We start from the raw sequence: 21,571 nt of genomic DNA on the forward strand, positions 1-21,571 counted from the left end.
TTTTTCTTTTTGTTTACATTGTGTGCATGCCTTGTTATGGGTTATGTTAGGGTTAGAGCTATGGTTTAGAATTAGCATCAGATAGTATGCTAAAGTTTAAATGGCCACATATACTGTATGCTAAAGTGGCACTAAAGATTTATTGAAACAGTTTACCTATCAGAAATTAAGTCGTGAAACGGTTAGCAGTGTCAACACACTTCACATTTCTATGTTTCTGCAGGCAATGAAATAAAATACTAGATAAGGAGTGGGTTGATATAGTTGACAAATGATGTCCTCCTATGAAATTTTTGGCTTTGTACCTTTGTTAGAAATTCTTGTTAGTACTATTATATAGTGCGAGCAAGAGAAAAAATGATGTTCAGAGAACATCTGCAGGCTTTCTTAAACTGTTAATATGAATGTAGATGATGTCTTTTTTCAACTTCTGTAAATTGTCTGATGAGAAGGTGATTACGTGTGGAGGTTGCCATTCTGGAGAGAAATGATTGGATAAAATATTTAGTATAAGGTCTGAGCTGTGAGACATGTTAAAGATGATGATGTGGGCTCAGTTTGATATTGTATACAGCTTATTAATTTACAAGAATAATAGCAGGTGTTAGGGGTTTTTTTCTGTTTTATTTTAATAATTTGGCTGGATACAGGGGGCTGTATCCTTGGCTTTTGCATTCCTTCTGAGACAACCTAGCTAAAACCAAAGTCCTAATAAGTAGGAAGGTAGAAAAAACACAAACCCCTTCAGGTAGATGGCCCTGCTCGATCTGTAGAAAAGGCGTAGGTAGAAACTCTATAAGATGCACCCAGTGCAAGCTATGGACACATAAGAGGTGCAGTAATATCAAAGGAAGGTTAACTAGGAAGTTAGTTTTTGTATGTAGATGTTCAGGAGCAATAAACACTGTAAATGTGCAGAAAACAACTTCTGCCACATTCCAGGGAGAAAAACTAGACGTAGTTGATAGCTTCCGAAAGTGTAGCTGCTAGAATAAGAATAGCCTGGGCAAAGTTCAGAGAGCTCTTACCTCTGCTGGTGACAAGGGGCCTCTCACTCAGAGTAAAAGGCAGACTGTATGACGCATGTGTACGAACAGCCATGCTTCATGGCAGTGAAACATGGGCTGTGACTGCTGAGGACATGCGTAGGCTCGCAAGGAATGAAGCCAGTATGCTCTGATGGATGTGTAAAGTCAGTGTGCATACTAGACAGAGTGTTAGTACCTTGAGAGAAAAGTTGAACTTCCGAAGCATCAGTTGTGGTGTGCAAGAGAGACGATTGCGCTGGTATGGTCATGTAGCAAGAATGGATGAGGATAGCTGTGTGAAAAAGTGCCACACCCTAGCAGTTGAATGAACCTGTGGAAGAGGTAGGCCCAGGAAGACCTGGGATGAGGTGGTGAGGCACGACCTTTGAACATTGGGCCTCACCGAGGTGATGATTTCTGACCGTATGTGTTGAAGTTGATATTTTGTTAGTCAACATGTGAATACTGAAGAATATATATGAATCCTTTATATAAAAATGTGACAGTTGTTGACAGGAAGAGCATCCAATCATAAAATCTTACCCCAGAACCAATTCATGTTCATGTGTGATAGCATGCAAAAAAACCTATGTTAAACAAATGAACAAATATGAAATGATTCTCTGCCGCTTCTCTAGACCAAGCTATTATTTTGTAATGTCAACTAGATACCAATCTTCTTACATCATCTAGATGTTACTCTCTGTCAGTAAAATACTTTCCATCAAGGCCCAACATCAAAGAACTTTCTAAATCATATCGGCAGAGTTAAAATAATGAAAAAAATGCAGACAGAACATAAAACATGAATTTTACTTATATTTATAGACATACAAACAGTGCTCCAGCATGGCCACAATCAAATGACATAAGTGAAAGCATATAAAAACAAAACAAATCTTAAAACCTTTACTCAATTTCACTTCTTTTTATTGCCAAACTTAGATTTTGACTTGGATGAAAGTCTTTTGCCTTTTGGCTTCTTAGATACAAATTTCTTGTTCATTCTTGAGAAATTCTCTTTCTTTTTCTGTGACAATACAGACATTTTGCTTTTCTTAGAGTCAGATTTCTTTTGGGCTGGACTATCATCTTTCTTAAATCTTTTGCTTTTTGTAGCAGCTTTAAAATCACTTTTCCTCTTTTTAGAAAACAGTTCTGAAAAATAAAATAAAGTCAAATGTTATTATTTTGTCAAAAGAAAAATACTTGAAAAAAATATTTCACATTTTGGTTATTAGTGCATTTGGAGAATCAGAAGAAAAGGGAACTCTGGGCAAGAAATGGATTTTTCAATATTGATAAGAATCATTTTAAATTTCGCCACAAGCCCAGCAATTCTAGGAAAAAGGAGTTATATTTTATTGAGTACAAAAGGGAGGCTGACCATGACAGAATTTGAACTTAGAACATAATGAGTTGGTAGAGATGTTGTTAGGCATTTTGTGTGATGTGCCCACATCAACATTGATGTCATCTTTCTGCCCAATGAAACTCGACTCTTTATGCTTGTTTCATCTGCATAGTCTATTGGAAATCTACTCATCAGGTGCCTGGGGTCATAATTCCTTAAAAATTAATGCATTGAAAGTCTAAGACATTGGCTAACCTCAACCTGATTTAGCCGGCCTAAGAATGTTTGATATTTTGCAGACATACGAGATCTGGATGCTTGTAAAATGTACTGAAAAGAAAGTAGCAAAACAGTCACCTCATGGTACCCCATAGCTTCAGAACATGAACTTCTACAAATCACAAACAGACGGCAGACCCCCTGTGGCAAATGGGGTATCATGCTTCTTTGTGACAATGAAATACTGACACTTTGATAGTTTCCTCATTCACAACAAGACAGAACTTGAAGCCATGTGGTTGGAAAGCAAGCTCCTTACCACACAGCCATGCCTGCACCTATATATATATGAATATATTCAAATTCTATTTAGACCAACGTCTCTCCAATAACATCCTGATTTGTTCCAGTAGACACAACTGAAAATACTTCATGTTTTCATCCATGACATTCAACAAAACTTCATTTTATAGCAATAGATGAAGAGATCAAACAAGAAGGCTGGTTGTAGATAGATTTTTCTAATTAACTAATGAAGTTAATTAGAGAGAGAAAGTTTGGAAAGCAAAAGAAAGTTGTTGAAGTACAGATTGTAAATTTGATCAAATGATCCAGGAGATAAAAAAAAAACAAAAAGAACACCCAGTTATTAAATCCAACTCCCCTAAATTGACAATATTAAGAGACCACACCTGGTTCTGGTTCAGCCTGGACCTCTTGTCTGTAGTATTCAATATCATCTTCTTCCACATCTTCATCTAGTTCTTTTGAGAGATTGTCTTCATTAGCTAAAAAACCACAGAAATAAAAAACAATTCACAAAGAAGGGAAATGGAAATGTAGACGTAGCAGAAAAGTTGGAGCCTAATATTTGCTTCCTGATCTTTTAAGTTCAGTTCTTCCTACCAATGCACATAATTTAAATAGAGAAAAGGAGTTCTTTGGTTTTTTACAGAATAACCCTTCTGTTACCAACTTGCATGAGACCACTCTGATTCTATGATACAAAGCTCCGGTTTCAAAGTGATCTATTTTAAAAACCTTTCATGTTAATTTATGTTTCAAACACCAGCTTAATAACATCATTTTACCATTAGCTTCAAAAACACCAGAAAAGGGAGGCAAAACGCAGTGTAGAATGTAATGCAGCAGAGCAACTCCTGCCAGCATTACAAAAAAAAAAAAAATAATAATAATAAAAACGCCCCATCATTTACCTTCAGTGCTTTCCTCTTTCAGCTGCTTTGCTTTCTCCATTCCCTTCAACGATTTCTTTTTATGATCTTCCTTCAACTTGGCCTTCCTGATGACATTTTCATGTTGTTGCTTCTTACGCATTTCTTTCAGTTTACTGAAACAAAAGAAAAAAGAAATTTAAAACAAAAATGCCAATACCATCATTTATTTATAGCTTAGAGCAGTGTTTCTCAACCATTTTTTGTCTTCGATTCCCATCTTACTCTTCTGGATTCATTAAATATTAAAAAAAATTCCTATGGTATTTTTACAATCATCATCATCATCATCGTTTAACGTCCACTTTCCATGCTAGCATGGGTTGGATGATTTGACTGAGGACTGGTGAACCAGGTGGCTGCACCAGGCTCCAATCTGATTTGGCAGAGTTTCTACAGCTGGATGCACTTCCTAACGCCAACCACTCCGAGAGTGTAGTGGGTGCTTTTACGTGCCACCGGCACTGGCAACGGCCACGCTCAAAATGGTGTCTTTTAGGTGCCACCTGCACAGGAGCCAGTCCAGAGGCACTAGGAATTGTATGAAAAGCTTGTCAAAATCACTCCTTAAGAGATTAATTCTAGCACTTAATGGATGTTTGAGTCACAAACGCTATTCTGTTACATGTCTTGCATCTATCTGTGTAATGCATTCATTATATGTGCATAAATATATCTGCCCTTACAGGTTTAAGATACGAGTGTAATGTTGGTTTATCTATGACAATATATATATATATATATATATATATATATAAAACACCATTTGAGCGTGGCCGTTTCCAGTACCGCCTGACTGGACCTTGTGCCGGTGGCACGTAAAAGCACCTACTACACTCTCGGAGTGGTTGGCATTAGGAAGGGCATCCAGCTGTAGAAACTCTGCCAAATCAGATTGTAGCCCAGTGCAGCCATCTGGTTCGCCAGTCCTCAGTCAAATCATCCAACCCATGCTAGCATGGAAAGCAGACGTTAAATGATGATGACATATATATCAATTAGCGTAGCAATTAGATGAAATTTCACATGTATGTTTATTTGCACACTCATACAGTGAATCAACACCATTGCTTATTACTATGAAATCTTACATTTTACATAGATATAGAGTACATAAGATAAAAAGGGATAGAAATTTAATAACAATTTTCAAGAAATAAGAAGTTAAGGGAGCAAAGACCAGAAATGAAAATAATTAAAATTTGGACAAACCGTTTAGCTTCTCTCCTTTTTTCTGCAGCTTTCACTTCTTGAGGTGTTTTACTTTTAAAATTATGAAAGAGTACATCTCCACCACAAACACCTTCTTCAATTTTTTCCAACTGGAGTGTCATTCTTGGACCTAACTCTGTTAATCTGAAAATAAAGGAAAAGAAATCAGTTACCAAAAACAGCAGGGTGTGGTAATTACTAACAGAAAGTTATTGCATAAAAAGTGGTCTAAAGATTAGCAAAAGACAAAATAAGAATCTATACCATCTAGATGAGATCTTGGGTAATGTGTAAGAGCAAGCAGAAATTCAATAGCTTGCCGAGTGCAACTTACAAATATTGAAGAGCAAAACCCATTATATTTCAACTGGTTGGACACCAGTAGTCAAAGGATACACACACCATTTCAGATTTGACAGCATTAATCCAAATAGTATCAGGTTAAAATATTACCAAAATTTCAAAAGCAGAAATTTTCTTTGGTGTTCTTTTTGCCCAGGGAAAAAAAAAAAAAAAAAAAAGGTGAAGATTCCATTAAGTCACTGAAGACACCAAGTTTAAGAAACATGTATTGGAAGTGAACCATTAAATTCATAAGTTGGTCACTAAAAGCAAAAATATGGTGCAATTCTTTTTAGAACATTTGTAGTTTTTATGTCAACCTCTCACTGAAGTCTAATGACAGTTCTCTTTGATAGAAGAAGCATTAGTGAGAAGTTAATATTGGTTTCAAATTTTGGCACAAGGCCAGCAATTTGGAGGGGGGGGGCTACGTCAATTACATCAACTCCAGCACTCAACTAGTGCTTATTTTACTGACTCTGAAAAGATGAAAAATGAAGTTGACCTCAGTGGAATTTGAACTCAGACAAACAAAATGCCATTAAGCATTTTGCCCAGCATGCTAACAATTCTGCCAACCTGCCATCTTGAGAAGTTGATATTAATAGGACAAGGTTTAATGGATTTGTAAGAGTAGCGGATAAATACACATTAAAACTAAATGGAAATTATTGATAGATAAAATAATGGCTAATGAGAACACCTTAGATCCAGGTGACTAGTTCTGGCTAGAATCTATACAAAGGATAGTATTTTGGTTATTCTGTGATACGTTATCAAATGCTTTTTACCCCTCCATAATCCAAGGATGTTGATTCTTACAGAGAAAATAACAAGATCAATTGTGATATGCTTTATGGAAAACCTACCTAGCACATAATAGCATACTGATGAATATTACAATCAATAATTTTTCAATGTCAGTTTACCTGATGGCACTTTTTTTCGCTATTTTATTTCCAACACCAGACACATTCTGAGGTAGTACAACCTCATTTTGGGGACCATCAAATTCAGCTTCACTTTCAGACAGATTTCCACCACTAAAAATACATTGCAAATTTAAAAGACAATTAAAAAGGTAAAATAAATTTAATCATCATCATCGTTTAATGTCAGTTTCCCATGCTGGCATGGATTGGACGGATTGACTGGGATCTGGGAATCAAGGAGGCTGCACCAGGCTCCAGTCTGATCTGGCAAGATTTCTACAGCTGGATGCCCTTCCTAACGCCAACCACTCCGAGAGTGTAGTAGGTGCTTTTTTTTAATGTACCACCAGCACAGGGACAGAAGGGGACTGAATCCCACCTAAAACAAACTTTAAATCCTTGGCAGATTTTGTGAAAGTACAGACTAAGTTCCCTTTGTTCCAAAGAGACTTTTAACACTTAATGAATACATTTCATGCTTGTTTCAGTAATGATGTTAAATATCCATCAAAAGACATAATTGGTATTTTCTGACAATGAAATTCATAGTGGAATTAATTGGGAGTTTGAAGTCCTAAAAAAGACTGAGATGAGCTCATGCAGTTATGGACTCACTGGACCAGGGTGTTTGGTGCTGCCATTATCTGTGCAGCAGGACAAAGGTTCAGATCTTTAGGCATCTGAACATCTGAGACTTGGACACCATCCAGGGCCCTTAGGAGCTGCCTGAACTCTAGTACCACGATTACTATTGGTTGGACTTCGTACCCAATCAATGACTACTTAGGTGAGATGTATCCTGTTACGCAATACCATCGTTAGTTTAATGTCCATCTCGTTAGTATGGTACAGGGTTAATCTCTTTAGTTAAGCAGGCACTGAAAAGTTTAGGGCTTTAAGGGTATTGCAAAAGGCCTGGTTGGAGGCCCAACTTTCCAAGTTCTTTTACAGATCTTAGAAAAACTGAAGGACCACTGCATTAAGTGTGTGAATCAGAGGGGAATACATTGAATAAAATCATAATTAACTGATCCTCCTGTATTTTCTTTCACATAAAGCCAGGAACTTCTCGGTTCCCCTCATACATTTCTTTTCTTTCATCTCTAAAATGTACCTTTAGTAACATACTTCCTATTCTCACACAAGCTTTGAAATCTGCTTTGCTAATTGTATACTGAGCACACTACACACAACATAAAAAAAAATATCATACTTCTCAATAAAGTCACTGATGTCCTTATAGTTGCCAAGGTTGGGAACTTTCTTCTTTTTGATAATTTTCCTGACAGCAGGAGTGAGACCTGTAGGAACAACCCTAATATTACTGGAAAGAAAAGAAGAAAAAACCCATGAGTCAGAAACAGAATTTACAGAAATCATTTAATATCCATTGTGCATCCTGGCATGGGTTGGATGGTTTGACCAGGGCTGGCACCAGACTCCAGTCTGATCTGGCATGGTTTCTATGGCTGCATGCCCTTCCTAACACCAACCACTCCAAGAGTGTAATGGGTGCTTTTACGTGCCACCGGCATGGATGCAATTTGTGTGGCTCCAGCACCTGCCACAGCCGCCATTTTACTTGGCTTCACGGGTCTTCTCAAGCACGACATAATGCCAAAGGTCTCAGTCTTTCATCACTGCCTCCGTGAGGCCCAACAACATTCCACTCACTCACACTAGTCAAACATAAAAAGCATATACACACGAAAATAGCAGCTGTATTTATCATTTCATTTAGCTCCAGCCACAGCATTGAGAAGCACTCCACCAGAGGTATCATCATCATCATCATTTAATGCTCCATTTTCAATTCAAAGAATTCATTGAGGTATTCTCTACAGTTGGATGCTCTTCCTGTCACCAAACCTTATGTTTCCAAGTAAGGTAATATTTTCTTATAGCCAGGCATGGTCTTCATTGAAAACGAGTGGTAATGCATGGTTATACTCATCACATGATATCAAGTCAAAGACACTCACACACAGACATACACATAATAGGCTTCTTTCAGTTTCCATCTGCCAAATCTGCTTTGGTAGGCTCAGGGTTGTAGTAGAAGATACTTGCCAAGGTCCTGTACAGTAGGACTGAACCCAAGACCACAGAGTTGGGGAGCAAGTTTCTTAGCACACAGCCACGCTTGCACCTAAAATAACAACGGCTGTGATCCGAGTCCTTCTTGCCTACCTTCGCTGTTGCCACAACCAGAAGCGAGTTTTACAGAAACAGACTGGAGAGAGGAGAATATGAAACATGCCTACACTGCATGTAACCCATACAATAAAGTATTACATTTAATAACAGTATAACTTTGTTGGCGGGAAACAGAGAGAAGGAAAAAGTTTCAAAGTATTTACTTACTAATGTCGGAATTGTATTAATTTTGTTTCAGGATCATAAAATAACAAGACACAGCGCCTGATTCGTTTTAGTTTCACCTGAAATGAAATTAAAAGCAAATTTAACCCTTTTGTTACCATATTCCTGTTGCCATATAACTCCTTTGTTTCAATTAAAATAAGGAAGAATTTAGTAAAATAACTTTCTCATTGTGGGAAGTGTGATTGTTTCAGTTGCACTGATCACAAAACCTGTATATGTGTGTGTGTGTGAGTTGGTATGAAAAGGGTTAAGCAATTGAAGTAACAAAATTTCGTCACATAAACTTACCTGGTTGACATTAATTGAAGGAAAGAGGTTCTGAAAAACTGTAGCAACAAGCTTCATACTTATTGTTTTTATGTTTAGGTTTTTCATCACCAACAAAGGTTGGTGGTCAAATTGTTTAGAATTTCGATTGATGGACTTCATTGCAGATTCAACATCTTTTGTTAATGAGTATTCACAGACTTTAAAGTATAAAGTTGGTCCCCGAGGCTGTCGAATGATGCGCAGATTCAAATAGTTGTCTGTTCTTGTGAAGCATAATATTTGTGTGACATTAAAATAGCCTGCAATTGTAGTGAAATCTTTCATTTTGTTCCATTTTTTGACCTAAGAAATAAAATAATGGAAAATACATTACACGAATAAAAGAAAAAAAAAGTCCTAATATGTTACTAAAAAGATTGAAGAAATTTTGTCAATCATTTATTGAGATCGTTGCCAGTGCCCCTGGACTGGCTTGTGCGGGTGGCACATAAAAGACACCATTTCGAGCGTGGCCGTTGCCAGTATCACCTGACTGGCCTTCGTGCAGGTGACACGTAAAAGCACCTACTACACTCTCTGAGTGGTTGGCGTTAGGAAGGGCATCCAGCTGTAGAAACTCTGCCAAATTTAGATTGGAGCCTGGTGTTGCCATCCGGTTTCACCAGTCCTCAATCAAGTCGTCCAACCCATGCTAGCATGGAAAGCGGACGTTAAACGATGATGATGATGATGAAAGGTTAGGCTTTGAAACTCATTCTACTTCTGGCAATATTATTAACATCATCATCATTGTAATACCCATCTTTCAATGCTTGCAGGGGTCAGACGGGAGTTTATTGAGGCAGATTTTTCTACAGCTAAATGCCATTCATGTTGCCAAGCAAGGTAGTAATTTCCTGCAACCAGACATGTTTTTGGAGAATATGGAAATGCATGACATTCATCTACAACAATTATGCAATGCCAAGACAAGGTGACACAAACACACTCCATATTCAATAGGTTTCTTTCAGTTTGTCTTCCAAACCCACTGACAAGGCTTTTGGTTGGCCTGAGGGCGAAAGTAGAAAACATTTGCACAAGGTTCCATGCAGTGGGACTGAACCTAAAACCATAGGGCTGGAAGCAGGCTTCTTGTCCACACAATCACGTTTGTGCCAACAGACACAATCATTTAATGTCCATTCTCCATGGGTTGGTCAGTTTGACAGGAGAGCTGCACCAGGTTCCAATTGTCTGGTTTGACATGGTTTCCATGGCTGGGTGCTCTTCCAAACGCCAACCATTCTACAGAGTAAACTAGTGCTTTTTTTTACATGGCATCAGCATGTCATTTACATTAAAAATTGACAATGTCATTCACAGGCATAAATGCATGCATGAAGAACACGAGAAAAAATATTTAGGCTTCAAAGAATATATACCTTCAATTTGGATGCAGTATAAGGTTCCATGACTTTCCTAAAATCTTTTACTAACTGTTGTACATATTTGCCTACATTCCCACTTTTAATGACAAATGAATGGGGAGCCTTTTTGAAATCTGAATCCTCTTCTTTCTGTGTTGCTTTATGTGCACGCACAGACTTTGCCTGGAAGAAACAAGAAGTGAAAATAATACTAACATTATCTCAAAATTTACAACATCCTGAAAAAAAAAAAAATATATATATATATATATATATATATACACACACACACACACATATACATACTTTGGTCCAGATGGACTATATGTAATCTGAACCTTCCCCCCTTGTTTTTTTTTTTTTTTTTTACGGAATCCCACGTTTTAGGCTATGGAGATTCCGATTCTGAAAAAATTTTTTCAAAAATCTCAATTTCAAAATTTCGATCCCCCTCCCCCCGGTTTTTATATAGATCCACAGGGTAAACCTAACCCTAACCCTGACACTAGTTTTGTGAGATTTGGCTGTTATTTCTAGCATGTAAATAGCCTGCTTGGTGGGGGTGGGGGTGGGGGGAATTGAAATTTTTCAAAAAATTTTTTTTCAGAATCGGAATCTCCATAGCCTAAAACGTGGGATTCCGTAAAAAAAAAAATTAATAAATAAGGGGGGGGGAGGGTTCAGATTACATATAGTCCGTCTCTACCCATACTTTTTAAAATTATTATTAAAGTTGTAACAACATCACAAAAAAGCTGCTACTCAGACTTTCACATTCCTGTTTGTTGGGCTGTTGTGATTAAGACTTCTTAACCACAACAGCCAAACGAATGGGAATTTGAAACTGAATAGCAGTTTTTTTTTTTGGTGATGGTTTTGCAGCTTTAGTAAAAACAAAAAAAAAACATATTACTCTACCTCCGGTATTTGAGTACTATTTTTTACCACCTTGTTTCGCATTTACGTGCTTTACTGGTGTGTGTGTGTGTGTATATATATAATATATACAGTAAGAAACCCATGTAATTTATGCACATTTTTCGCAAAAACTAAAATAAACTTTAGTGGGTGTGTAAATTACAAGTAGATTGTTTACAGAATTCTTTTGTTAAAAAATGATGTACAAATGTAAACGTTCATACCAGAAGTTGACTTATTTAATGTCAGAATAGGTTTTTACAGAAAAAATACGAAGTATAGGCACAGTACAACACTGATCGAGCCGATAACAGTTACTGCTTCGAGGTTTTGTATTAGAGTTAATACCTGCCCATAGGGCATGGACACGTTGAAATAGTTATAAAAATTTGTTTCTTTCATTAATGTTTTTACCCAGTAGAGTTAAGTGGTTCGCCATAAACTGGGGTCATAAATAGTGGGTCCCGTCTCTAAAAAGTTTGGGAACCACTGGTCTATATGAAAACATGTCCAACTAACTTGGCAGGCCTCGAAACCCGTATTTTTTTTTTTTTTTTCTTTTTCATTTAGCCTGTCCATAAAATTTATACATTCGTTGTAGGATACCTGTGTGATGTTCAAAAATTAGTGACACGATCACTAAAATGAACCAATACTCAAGCGATTGCTGTGGGAAGAACCCAGCAAATTCAGAATTGCAAAAATTATGCCAATATTAAAAGAAAAATTAAATACGAGGAAAATTTTTCTTTCACACACGCACGTGTCTGAAATACTACACGTGTCTTGGTGAAAATAAATCTATTTATTTAAAAGCTTGGAAAACTCTAAAAGACAGATTCAAAATCATTAAAAAAAAACCGGCAATCTTTCGTTTTACGCAATAATATTTTGTTGAAAATAGTTATTTATAACTAATTTCGTTAATTAGAAATAATTACTTGTTTTATATTTATAAATAATTAAGATTTCGTTGTTCGTGTCGCACGTGTGTTTACTTATGCAGTACATTATTATCATGAATATATCACACAACCTACATATTTCAGATATTATATTTTCCAATCTATCAATAGAACACGAAGGATAATAATAACAAAGAATTCGTACCCGTTTCCGTGGCATCTTCGAGAATTTAATGGAAGGGAAAACTTCAAAACGGAAATGGTTTTTATAGAAATTCCAAAACCTTCCACGATTATCTCCCTTTAAATAACTTTCTTCTCCTTCTTCTTCTTCTTCTTCTTCTCCTTCTCCTTCTTCTCCTTCTTCTTCCATTAGTCTTCAATGCAGTTTTCCTTATTTCTCTCTGCTTTTCTTTTTTCCCACAAATGAGAAGGCATCCTCCATAACATTAATCTGTTAAAATATTTGGGTATTATTTTATCTGTCTTCACGTTCTCAGTTCAAATTCGGGATCGATAAATTAACTACCAGTTGTGTACTGGTCCCCTCCCCCAAAATTTTGGGCATTGTGCCTAGAGTAGAAAAGAAAAAAATGTAGGCAATCTATCTGTTTGTCTGTCTGTCTGTCTATCCTTCTATCTATCAACAACAAATGGTTTGCCCTCAAGAGAGCAGTAAAAGAGGAAGTGATTAGATATAGCAAAGCACAAGCCATAGATAGAAACAGAGTAGAGGGTGAGCTAGTTAAGAAGTTAGAAGAGGCGATAAGAAATGACATCGCATCCGACGTTTTGGCGGTGAGGTTGGCCCTCAACCAACACTACAATGCCAAACACAAAGGGTGTGTTGTCAGGGCTAGGATGCGTGCTCTAAGAAACGAGAGGCCTGGGTGGCGGAGTCGCAACGGAGCAACAAAGCCACCATTCGGTCTCTGGTAGATGAACAGGGCCGCGAATTGCTCGAGTCTGGCAAGATGTGCGAGGCGTTTCAGCAGCATTTTGCCTGACAGTTCGGAACTAGTGCGAGCGAGAACGCAGGGTGGACTTTAGTGCCAGCCTGCTACGACTCTCGGCAAGATAGGCAGAGTGCTGCGAAGGTGCCATCACAGCGGATTTCATTGTACAGTGTCTTGGCCACAACATCATGTCTCATAGGGACCCCCTTATAAACGCTTATGAAATTTATAGATAAATATTTGCTTAAAATAACATATTTTTACATTTATTTATTTAACAGTATTTAACAAATAGGTTTATTGTCAATTAAAAGATATCGATTAAAAAATATATATAAAATCAAATTGCCCATAAAAAGTATTTGCTGTCCACGGACCACAGTTTGAAAACCCCTGGTTTATAAAGTAGTGTAGCTGAGTGAACAAAATCATGAAATCAGCTGTGTTGTCTTATTTATCGGTCTTTCGGAGCTCATAGTTCCAATATCTACCGTTAGGTGTCGTCGTCGGTTGTGATTGTTTTGAAATCAGATTTGTTTACATCTGTTTCTCGGTTATTGTCTCATTCTCATTCATTCGTAACTTTATTTTTACCCCCATGGCTCCGAAGAAAATTCATAGTGAAACTGCTAAGCGCCATGCTATAACGCTGGAAGATAAACTGGTTATGATAAAACGCCATGAAAAAGGTGAAAAAGTGGTAGCAATTGCCCGATCTTTTGGGATGAGTCGGACAACTGTATCGACGATTATACATTATAAGGACAAGATTTTAGCACATATCAAATCTGAAGCCCCAGGGATGAAGAACACTGTCATTAATAAGAAAAGAGGCAAAATCTTTGAAGAAATGGAAAGTCTTCTTTCTCTTTGGATTGTTTGGTTGAATCGTCAGCGTGCTCCTATTAGTCAAAAAATAATTCAAGAGAAAGCGTTGTCTTTGTTTGAGGAACTGAAGAAAAAATATCCACATGAGAAAGATGTAGAGTTCAAGGCAAGTCAAGGATGGTTCATGAGATTTAAGGAGCGAAGAAGTTATCACTACATTAAGGACCGAGGTGAAAGTGCATCAGCTGTCGAACAAGCAGCAGCGGAATTTCCTAATGCATTAAAGAAAATCATCGAAGAAAACGGGTTTCTTCCCGAACAGATTTTTAACGTAGACGAAACTGGATTGTATTGGAAGAAATTGCCAGACCGTTCATTCATTTCCAAGGAGGAGAATACTATTCCAGGCTACAAGGCCTCAAAAGAACGTGTGACCATTATGTTGGGAGGTAATTGTACAGGAGATTTTAAGTTAAAGCCATTACTTGTGTATCATGCACACAACCCCCGTGCCCTGAAGAACATACCCAAGGCATCCCTCCCTGTCATATGGATGGCTAATTCAAAAGCATTAGTTACTGTTGTTGTTTTTGAAGATTGGTTCTTCAATCATTTTATCCCAGCAGCAGAGAAGTACTGTAAGGAAAAAAGGATTCCTTTTAAGATTTTACTAATCTTAGATAATGCCCCTGGCCACCCACAAAATATCGTAGATTTTGACCCCAACGTTACCGTCGTATACCTCCCTCCGAACACCACGTCTCTTCTGCAGCCAATGGATCAGGGAATAATTGCTATCTTCAAGCGTTACTATATGAAGCGTACGCTGCAGCAAGCAATAGCTGCAACTGATCTTCATGAGTCCATCACACTTCGTGACTTTTGGAAGAGATACGATATCTACAAGGCTGTACAGAACATAGCAGCGGCATGGAATGATGTACAGAGCACGGCTATGAATGGTGTATGGAAGAAGCTTTGCCCGCAATTCGTGAATAATTTTAAGGGGTTTGATAATGTTGCCATCAATAAAACGTTGGTGACTACGAGCAAAGAACTGGAAATGGATTTGGAGGAGGAGGATTTCACAGATTTATTTGAAAAAGACCAGCAGCCCCTGACGGACGAGGATCTGATAGAGCTTCACGAGCAGCAAAATAAAGAAGAAAAGGAAGTTGAACCCGAGCCACGTCACTTTACCATTAAGAAAATGCAGCAAGCATTTGCATATATCGAAAAAGGTCTTTCTATGTTCGAGGATATGGATCCAAATGTTCAGCGCTTTTCCAAGATTATGGGGACTTGTCACGAAGCTCTTGCTCCTTATAATGTAATCCTTGAGGAAAAGAAGAAGAAGGCTGTTCAAGGAACTCTCAACCAGTTTCCTAAGCGCGTCGAACAAGAACAGCCAGAGTCAGCTGTTGATGCTGACGATCCACAGCCATCGACATCTGCGATGTGAATCACCAAATTGTATGTACCTATTGGTAAGTTTAAAATAATTTAGGGTTTTTTTACTATTGCAAAATAATGATAATTACTTAATTTGTTTTTTAAGCTTAATAAAGGCTTTTATTTTACCATGTCTTATAGCAAACCACATTCATAAATAAAGCGTCCGCGATGTACGGTAAACACCGCCAAATGGTATTCGTTAATTTAGATTGCTTTTTTTTACTGTACTGCATTAAAAGATTAAAATTATTTGTTTGTAAGCTTAAAATAGGTTTTTATTAACCATGTTTTATTGAAAATGCATTCATAAATAAAGTACAGAATTGGGAATCGTTATTATCGGTTTAGCCTAGAGACAAGTTAATTCGACTTACGTCGTTTCACCTGGAACCAATTAACTACGTAGGGTGAGGTAGGCCTGTATTTATAATGCAGAGATTGTATTATGTGAGTTCACCTCCTATGAGGTTAACTGGAAATGTCAACTCGTTTACAATTTGCATTTGATAATTTTTCAAATATTGTCATATAATGCATTTATATTGCATAAAATTATTTTTTCTTCTTCATATTTGCTACATAGCATTGGTTAAATCATGTTGTCAGAATGACTACGAAACTGTGGTTAATAATAAATATCTAAATGTGTCCGTAAATTCTTTTATATTTTAAGAAATGTCTTTCCTTGTTTTGTTCCCTACATCCAGCAATCCGCCACAACTATTTCTGAAGATCTTCTACTCGTGTTGTTAATATACTGTCTCAACGAAATATAAAAGCAAAAAAAAAAGTACGTATTTATAGTGTTCAAATATATATACAATGTTTTCAAGGCAGAGTTTCTGTAGCAAAGAATTGGAGAGTTTTGCCTTCATTTTCCTTTCTTTTTAGTATACCTGTATTTCATACAACTGGAATTACGATTCTGAAAGAATCCTTTTTCCCCAAAATTTCAACTTTTAAATATTTTTTCGCACTCTATTCCGTGCCCTTTTCTTCATGGCAGTTTGACCATATTTACACACTGAATAGAATTCCTACCTATTCCTTTCCGAGCATGGCCATTTCCATGATAGCAGCAAAGTCTTGTAGTCTTTCATATTTTTTAATACTGTAGTCTGCTGAATTCACTTTGAATGTTCCGTATTGTATCTTTTGTTTCCATGACTAGAATTACTTTTCTAATTCAATGACAGATTCAGCAATAATTCAGTGTCTGTCCACTATACACCTCCACATAGCTTGTGCAGTTCTCACATGGCATCATTTATCTACACCTAAGTTCCTGAGTAACCACGAGATCAGAGAGGACTGTATATAGCTATGTAACTTTTATCATCTTTACTGTTCAATTATTCAGGTAAAGATGATAAAAGTTACATAGCTATATACAGTCCTCTCTGATCTCGTGGTTACTCAGGAACTTCTTGAATTGAAATAAAATTTTTGCTGTAGAATCTCTACTGTTTAAGTATCCTCTATATCTTATGCTATTTCTCTTATTATTTCAGGATACTAACTGACACTAACAACAGAAAATGATATTTACATCAGAAGCATCATCAATATTTGTTTTAAAAGCCCAAGAAAGATGTTATACAGAACAAATAGAACCATGTTTATGTAAATCTGGTGAATTATGGTGAAATGTTTCTTCTGACTGATGTTCACATTTATATAAGTCACTGTCTGTAATGAGTACAAAATAATTTTGCATTCTAAATAGGCTTAGATAAATTGATAAAGGACTTTACAACAGCTTTATATATTGGTGAAGAACACAGTTGGTGGAAATATAGCAGAAAGAATATTCATTACAAATAATCTGTAAAAAGTGAAATGAAAAAGTATACATATGTTGTGAGAAGAGAAGCTAAATGAGCTTAAAGATGTTTTTTTTCTCCTAAAGAGTTGATGGAAACAATAAGGAATCTCAGGATATTGTAGTATCGTAATATGTCATTCTCTGAAAAAGATAAACTAACTACTAGTAAACGTATCCATACGAGAAAGAAAGCATATCCCTGTGATATCTGTGGTAAAGTATTCTCTACAAGAGGTGAACTAACAACTCACAAACGTATTCATACAGGAGAAAAACCATATCAGTGTGATATCTGTGGTAAAGCATTTCCTCAAAATCATCACTTAATTACTCACAAACGTATTCATACAGGAGAGAAACCATATCACTGTGATACCTGTGGTAAATCATTCCCTCAAAATGGTCACTTAACTAAACACAAACGCATTCATGTAGGGGAGAAGCCATTTCATTGTGAAATTTGCGGTAAATCATACTCTCGAAATGATGAGTTAACTATTCACAAACGTGTTCATACAGGAGAGAAACCATATCAATGTGATATCTGTGGTCAATCATTCACTCGTAAAGATAGTTTAACTACGCACAAACGTGTTCATACAGGGGAGAAACCATATCAATGTGATATCTGTGGTAAATCATTCTCTAAAAATACTAACTTAACTGATCACAAGCGTATTCATACAGGAGAGAAACCATATCATTGTGATATCTGTGGCAGATCATTCACTCAAAATAATCAGTTAACTAAACACAAACGTATCCATACAGGAGAAAAGCCATATCGTTGTGATATCTGCGATGAATCATTCTCTCGAAATGATGAGTTAACTACACACAAACGTTTTCATACAGGGGAGAAACCATATCACTGCACTATCTGTGGTAAATTATTCTCTGGTGCAATTAATTTAACTCTGCACAAACGCATTCATACAGGAGAGAAACCATATCAGTGTGATATCTGTGGTAAATCTTTTCCTCAACATGGGCACTTATCTAAACACAAACGCATCCATACTGGAGAAAAACCCTACCATTGTGATACTTGTGGTAAGTCATTCCTTCAAAGTGACCACTTATCTAAACACAAGCATATTCATACAGGAGAAAAACCATATCACTGTGAAATTTGTGGTAAACCATTCTCTCGAAATGACGAGTTAACTATTCATAAACGTGTCCATACAGGAGAGAAACCGTATCACTGTATAATCTGTGGTAAATCTTTCTCTAGAAGTAATCTCTTGAGTGGACACAAACGCATTCATACTGGAGAAAAACCGTATCATTGTGATATCTGTGGTAAATCATTCACTCAAAGTACTGCTGTAACTGTACACAAACGTATTCATTCTAAAGAAAAACCATATCATTGTGATATCTGTGGTAAGTCGTTCTCTCAAAATAGTCAGTTAACTAAGCACAAAAGTATTCATACAGGAGCAAAACTCTATCACTGTAATATCTGTGATAAATCATTCTCTCAGCATGATGGTTTAACTAACCACATATGTATACTTACAAGAGATGAACCACATGAATGATATTTGTGATTATCATTCTCACTAAAACTCTTTCATCTTTATGTATATTAAGTACATTCTTGTTTTATGTATTTATTGTATGTTTCCATTATGTTGCTGATTTTATTTATGGTTCCTTCATGACTTTATGGAGAAACTTGATGTTTATTTGCATAATTGGTGAAGAAATCTTTGAATTATCAGCGCTGGAATGTGTTGAACCACATTTTCTAAAACATTTTGTCATTTCAAATGTAAATCTCAAATTCCAGAGTTCTGACTGCTACAGTCTCTTTATATTTTTATATTAATTTAAAGTCTAAATAAAACTGGTTTACTATGAAATCCTTTTTTTTTTATTGCTTAATAACCAAATCTTGTTTGCACATTTTCTAAACTGATTTTCACCGACTATTTACTTTTAACTTATATAATTTATTGACACTATTTGATACAAGATATGATCTGATGTTATGAGGAAGTGAGTGAGATATCTATCTATCTATCAATCTCTCTCTCTCTCTCTCTATATATATATATATATATATATATATATATATATAAAGCAAAGGATGTCTGTATGTGTAGTACATATGCACTTCTAGATTTCAACCGATTTTCACCAAACATTACTTATGTGCCAAGGATGGTCATGCACTATTGCATTTTGCCAAGAGCTCCTATGTATAAGCGAGGCACCAGGGAAAAAGGTTTCTCTAAAAATTGCAGTTTTCAACTAATTCTTTCCCTTTTCTCTCTCTGCTTATTTCTATCTTCCTTTCTCTCATTCTCCGTTTCTCTTGCTTACCTATATTCTCTCTCACCCTCTGTAATAGTCCCTCTCTTTAAGTCTATGTTTGTTTCATTCACTCTCTCTCTCCCTTTCTCTCTCTGAAAATTGACTTCAATGTATTTCAGTTTTGTTTTGCTTAAATATCTTTGTCTTTACGTTATTTGCACATTCTACCTACAACATTACTTATCTTAAATTTTTTGCATTCTGTCTATTTAAATATACTATTTACATTTCTCCCTCTATCGAAAACCATTGTGGTACAGCCGATAAGCCTTCATTACTAACCAATGAGAATTCAACCATGCCACTGAGTGTTCATGCATTAGAAAAAGATATCCTAAAGTGAATCAAGTTTTTTCATTCAAGCTATTTTCTTCTAGAGCTCTATACACTGAAATGGGGTTTGTAATTTCTGTCTACAAATTGACTTCCATGGCTGATATGTGTATGTTTAATAATGTATTTGCCATCTTTGCGAGGTTCAACATCCAAGGTCGTTTTTCACTACTTTGTCCCATGTCTTGGGTTTCCCTCTTCCACAGGTTCCATTGTCATTTAGTGACCAGCACTTCTTTATGCAGCCATTGAGAGTTCTCATCATATCATCCTTAAGCAAGTTGTCAGACCTACTGGCATCATGCTAGGATGGCTGGATAGGTATCAAAAGATTTATTAGCAAATGCTTATCTACGAATATGAGACAGTATGTGTGTGTGTGTAAATGATTAACAGTATGGTGGGTAGACACACTTAATGGTTAACTCTATTTTTTTTATTTTTCTTAATTACTTCCTGTTTGTATCTATAGCTTCACAACTAAACCTGTTCCTACCAATTTCTTCTCAATGTATTTAAGCTATGACCACTAACAACATGCTCAAGTGAATCTTCATGAGCAAAACCTCACTCATGTAATGAGGTACATTATTACATCACCTGATGAAAGGCTTCTGAACCACGGGATGCGCTGAAATTGATTATATAGTTTCCCATTCACATAGCTATCCTCCATGGATGAGGATAGCTGTGTGAAAAAGTGCCACAGCCTCGCGGTTGAGGGTACCTGTGGAAGAGATAGACCCAGGAAGACCTGGGATGAGGTGGTGAAGCACGACCTTCGAACATTAGGCCTCACCAAGGCAATGACTAGTGACCGAGACCTTTGGAAATATGCTCTGCATGAGATGACCTGGCAAGACAAGTGAGACCATAACCCGTGGCTTTTACCAGGGGTGTAGCAGCCCACTTATGCATACCTTTCCTTCTTTAGACACAAAACCCTGCTTCCAAAGACCTGTTGAGGCAAGTGAAATCAAATCAAATTCAACGACTGGCATCTATGCCAATCTTCCTTCAGTAGACACTAAACTCAGCTTGCGAAGACCTGTTGGGGCAATTGAACCAAATTCGATGATTGGCACCTGTGCCAGTGGAGCGCTAACAGCACCATCCGAGCGGGATCACTGCCAGAGCAGCTGTCTGGCTTCCGTGCCAGTGGAACGTAAAAAGCAAGCGTGATCGTTACCAGTGTCGCCTTACTGACACTTGGTGCTGGTGGCACGTGAACAAAACATTCGAGTAAGGTCGTTGCCAGTGCCGCTGGACTGACGCCTGTGCAGGTGGCACGTAAAAAACAACGTTTGAGCGTGCCTGTTGCCAGTACTGCCTTGACTGGCCCTCGTGCCAGTGGCACATAAAAGCAGAGGGTCAAAATTGGTAACACAAACAGGAAGAGCTGCTAAGCCTGAATGAGGTTGTGATAGTGAATGTGTAAATCAAGTGAGGACAGGAGACAAACAAGAACACGTGTGTGTGTGTGCATGTATGACAGGAAAACAATGATTATGTTATGAACCTCATTAGCTTTCAACTGTTTCTGCTATAAGCTGCAGTGGACTCAGAGTTGACTGTCGGAATAACACCCTACAACTTTGGCAAAGCTTCGAATATGAAGTGCAATCTATTTGGGAAAAAGA

The 21,571-nt window shown here is 36.9% G+C and overlaps 2 protein-coding genes across 4 annotated transcripts; one reads left to right on the plus strand and one right to left on the minus strand.

Annotated features, from left to right (window-relative positions):
* Positions 1-1,822: 1,822 nt before the first annotated feature.
* LOC106867552 (uncharacterized) lies at positions 1,823-16,057 on the minus strand. The gene is made up of 11 exons (XM_014912457.3): positions 15,823-16,057; positions 12,415-12,663; positions 10,402-10,569; positions 8,996-9,319; positions 8,687-8,763; positions 7,536-7,646; positions 6,320-6,433; positions 5,049-5,192; positions 3,819-3,952; positions 3,294-3,389; positions 1,823-2,186 (listed from the first exon to the last, which is right to left on the minus strand). The coding sequence occupies exons 2-11, from the start codon at positions 12,580-12,582 to the stop codon at positions 1,948-1,950; spliced, it is 1,575 nt and encodes a 524-aa protein (XP_014767943.1). The 5' UTR covers positions 12,583-12,663; positions 15,823-16,057; the 3' UTR covers positions 1,823-1,947.
* Positions 13,648-19,144, plus strand: LOC106867550 (uncharacterized). 3 transcript variants are annotated; one of them, XM_089361820.1, is made up of 3 exons: positions 13,648-15,480; positions 16,156-16,238; positions 16,960-19,144. In XM_089361820.1, exon 3 carries the CDS (start codon positions 17,405-17,407, stop codon positions 18,818-18,820), a length of 1,416 nt encoding a protein of 471 aa, XP_089217946.1. In that variant the 5' UTR covers positions 13,648-15,480; positions 16,156-16,238; positions 16,960-17,404; the 3' UTR covers positions 18,821-19,144. The 3 variants fall into 3 exon arrangements, 2 of the variants coding, with proteins under 2 accessions (XP_089217946.1, XP_014767942.2); XR_016244044.1 differs by having other exon boundaries at positions 13,652-15,480; positions 16,960-17,093; XM_014912456.3 differs by lacking the exon at positions 13,648-15,480 and having other exon boundaries at positions 16,090-16,238.
* The last annotated feature ends 2,427 nt before the right edge of the window (positions 19,145-21,571 follow it).

This window comes from Octopus bimaculoides, chromosome 13 (genome assembly GCF_046866305.1).
Source record: "Octopus bimaculoides isolate indiv1 chromosome 13, ASM4686630v1, whole genome shotgun sequence".
Taxonomy (NCBI): Eukaryota; Metazoa; Mollusca; class Cephalopoda; order Octopoda; family Octopodidae; genus Octopus; species Octopus bimaculoides.

Excerpts from the sequence above, each read along its gene's own strand:
- LOC106867552 (XM_014912457.3), bottom strand. The coding sequence starts at position 12,582 with ATGGAAGAAGAAGGAGAAGAAGGAGAAGGAGAAGAAGAAGAAGAAGAA. Across the intron at positions 10,570-12,414 it reads CGAAGATGCCACGGAAACGG|GCAAAGTCTGTGCGTGCACA; the intron begins GTACGAATTCTT and ends TGTTTCTTCCAG. Across the intron at positions 2,187-3,293 it reads CCAGGCTGAACCAGAACCAG|AACTGTTTTCTAAAAAGAGG; the intron begins GTGTGGTCTCTT and ends TTTATTTTTCAG.
- LOC106867550 (XM_089361820.1), top strand. The coding sequence starts at position 17,405 with ATGTCATTCTCTGAAAAAGATAAACTAACTACTAGTAAACGTATCCAT.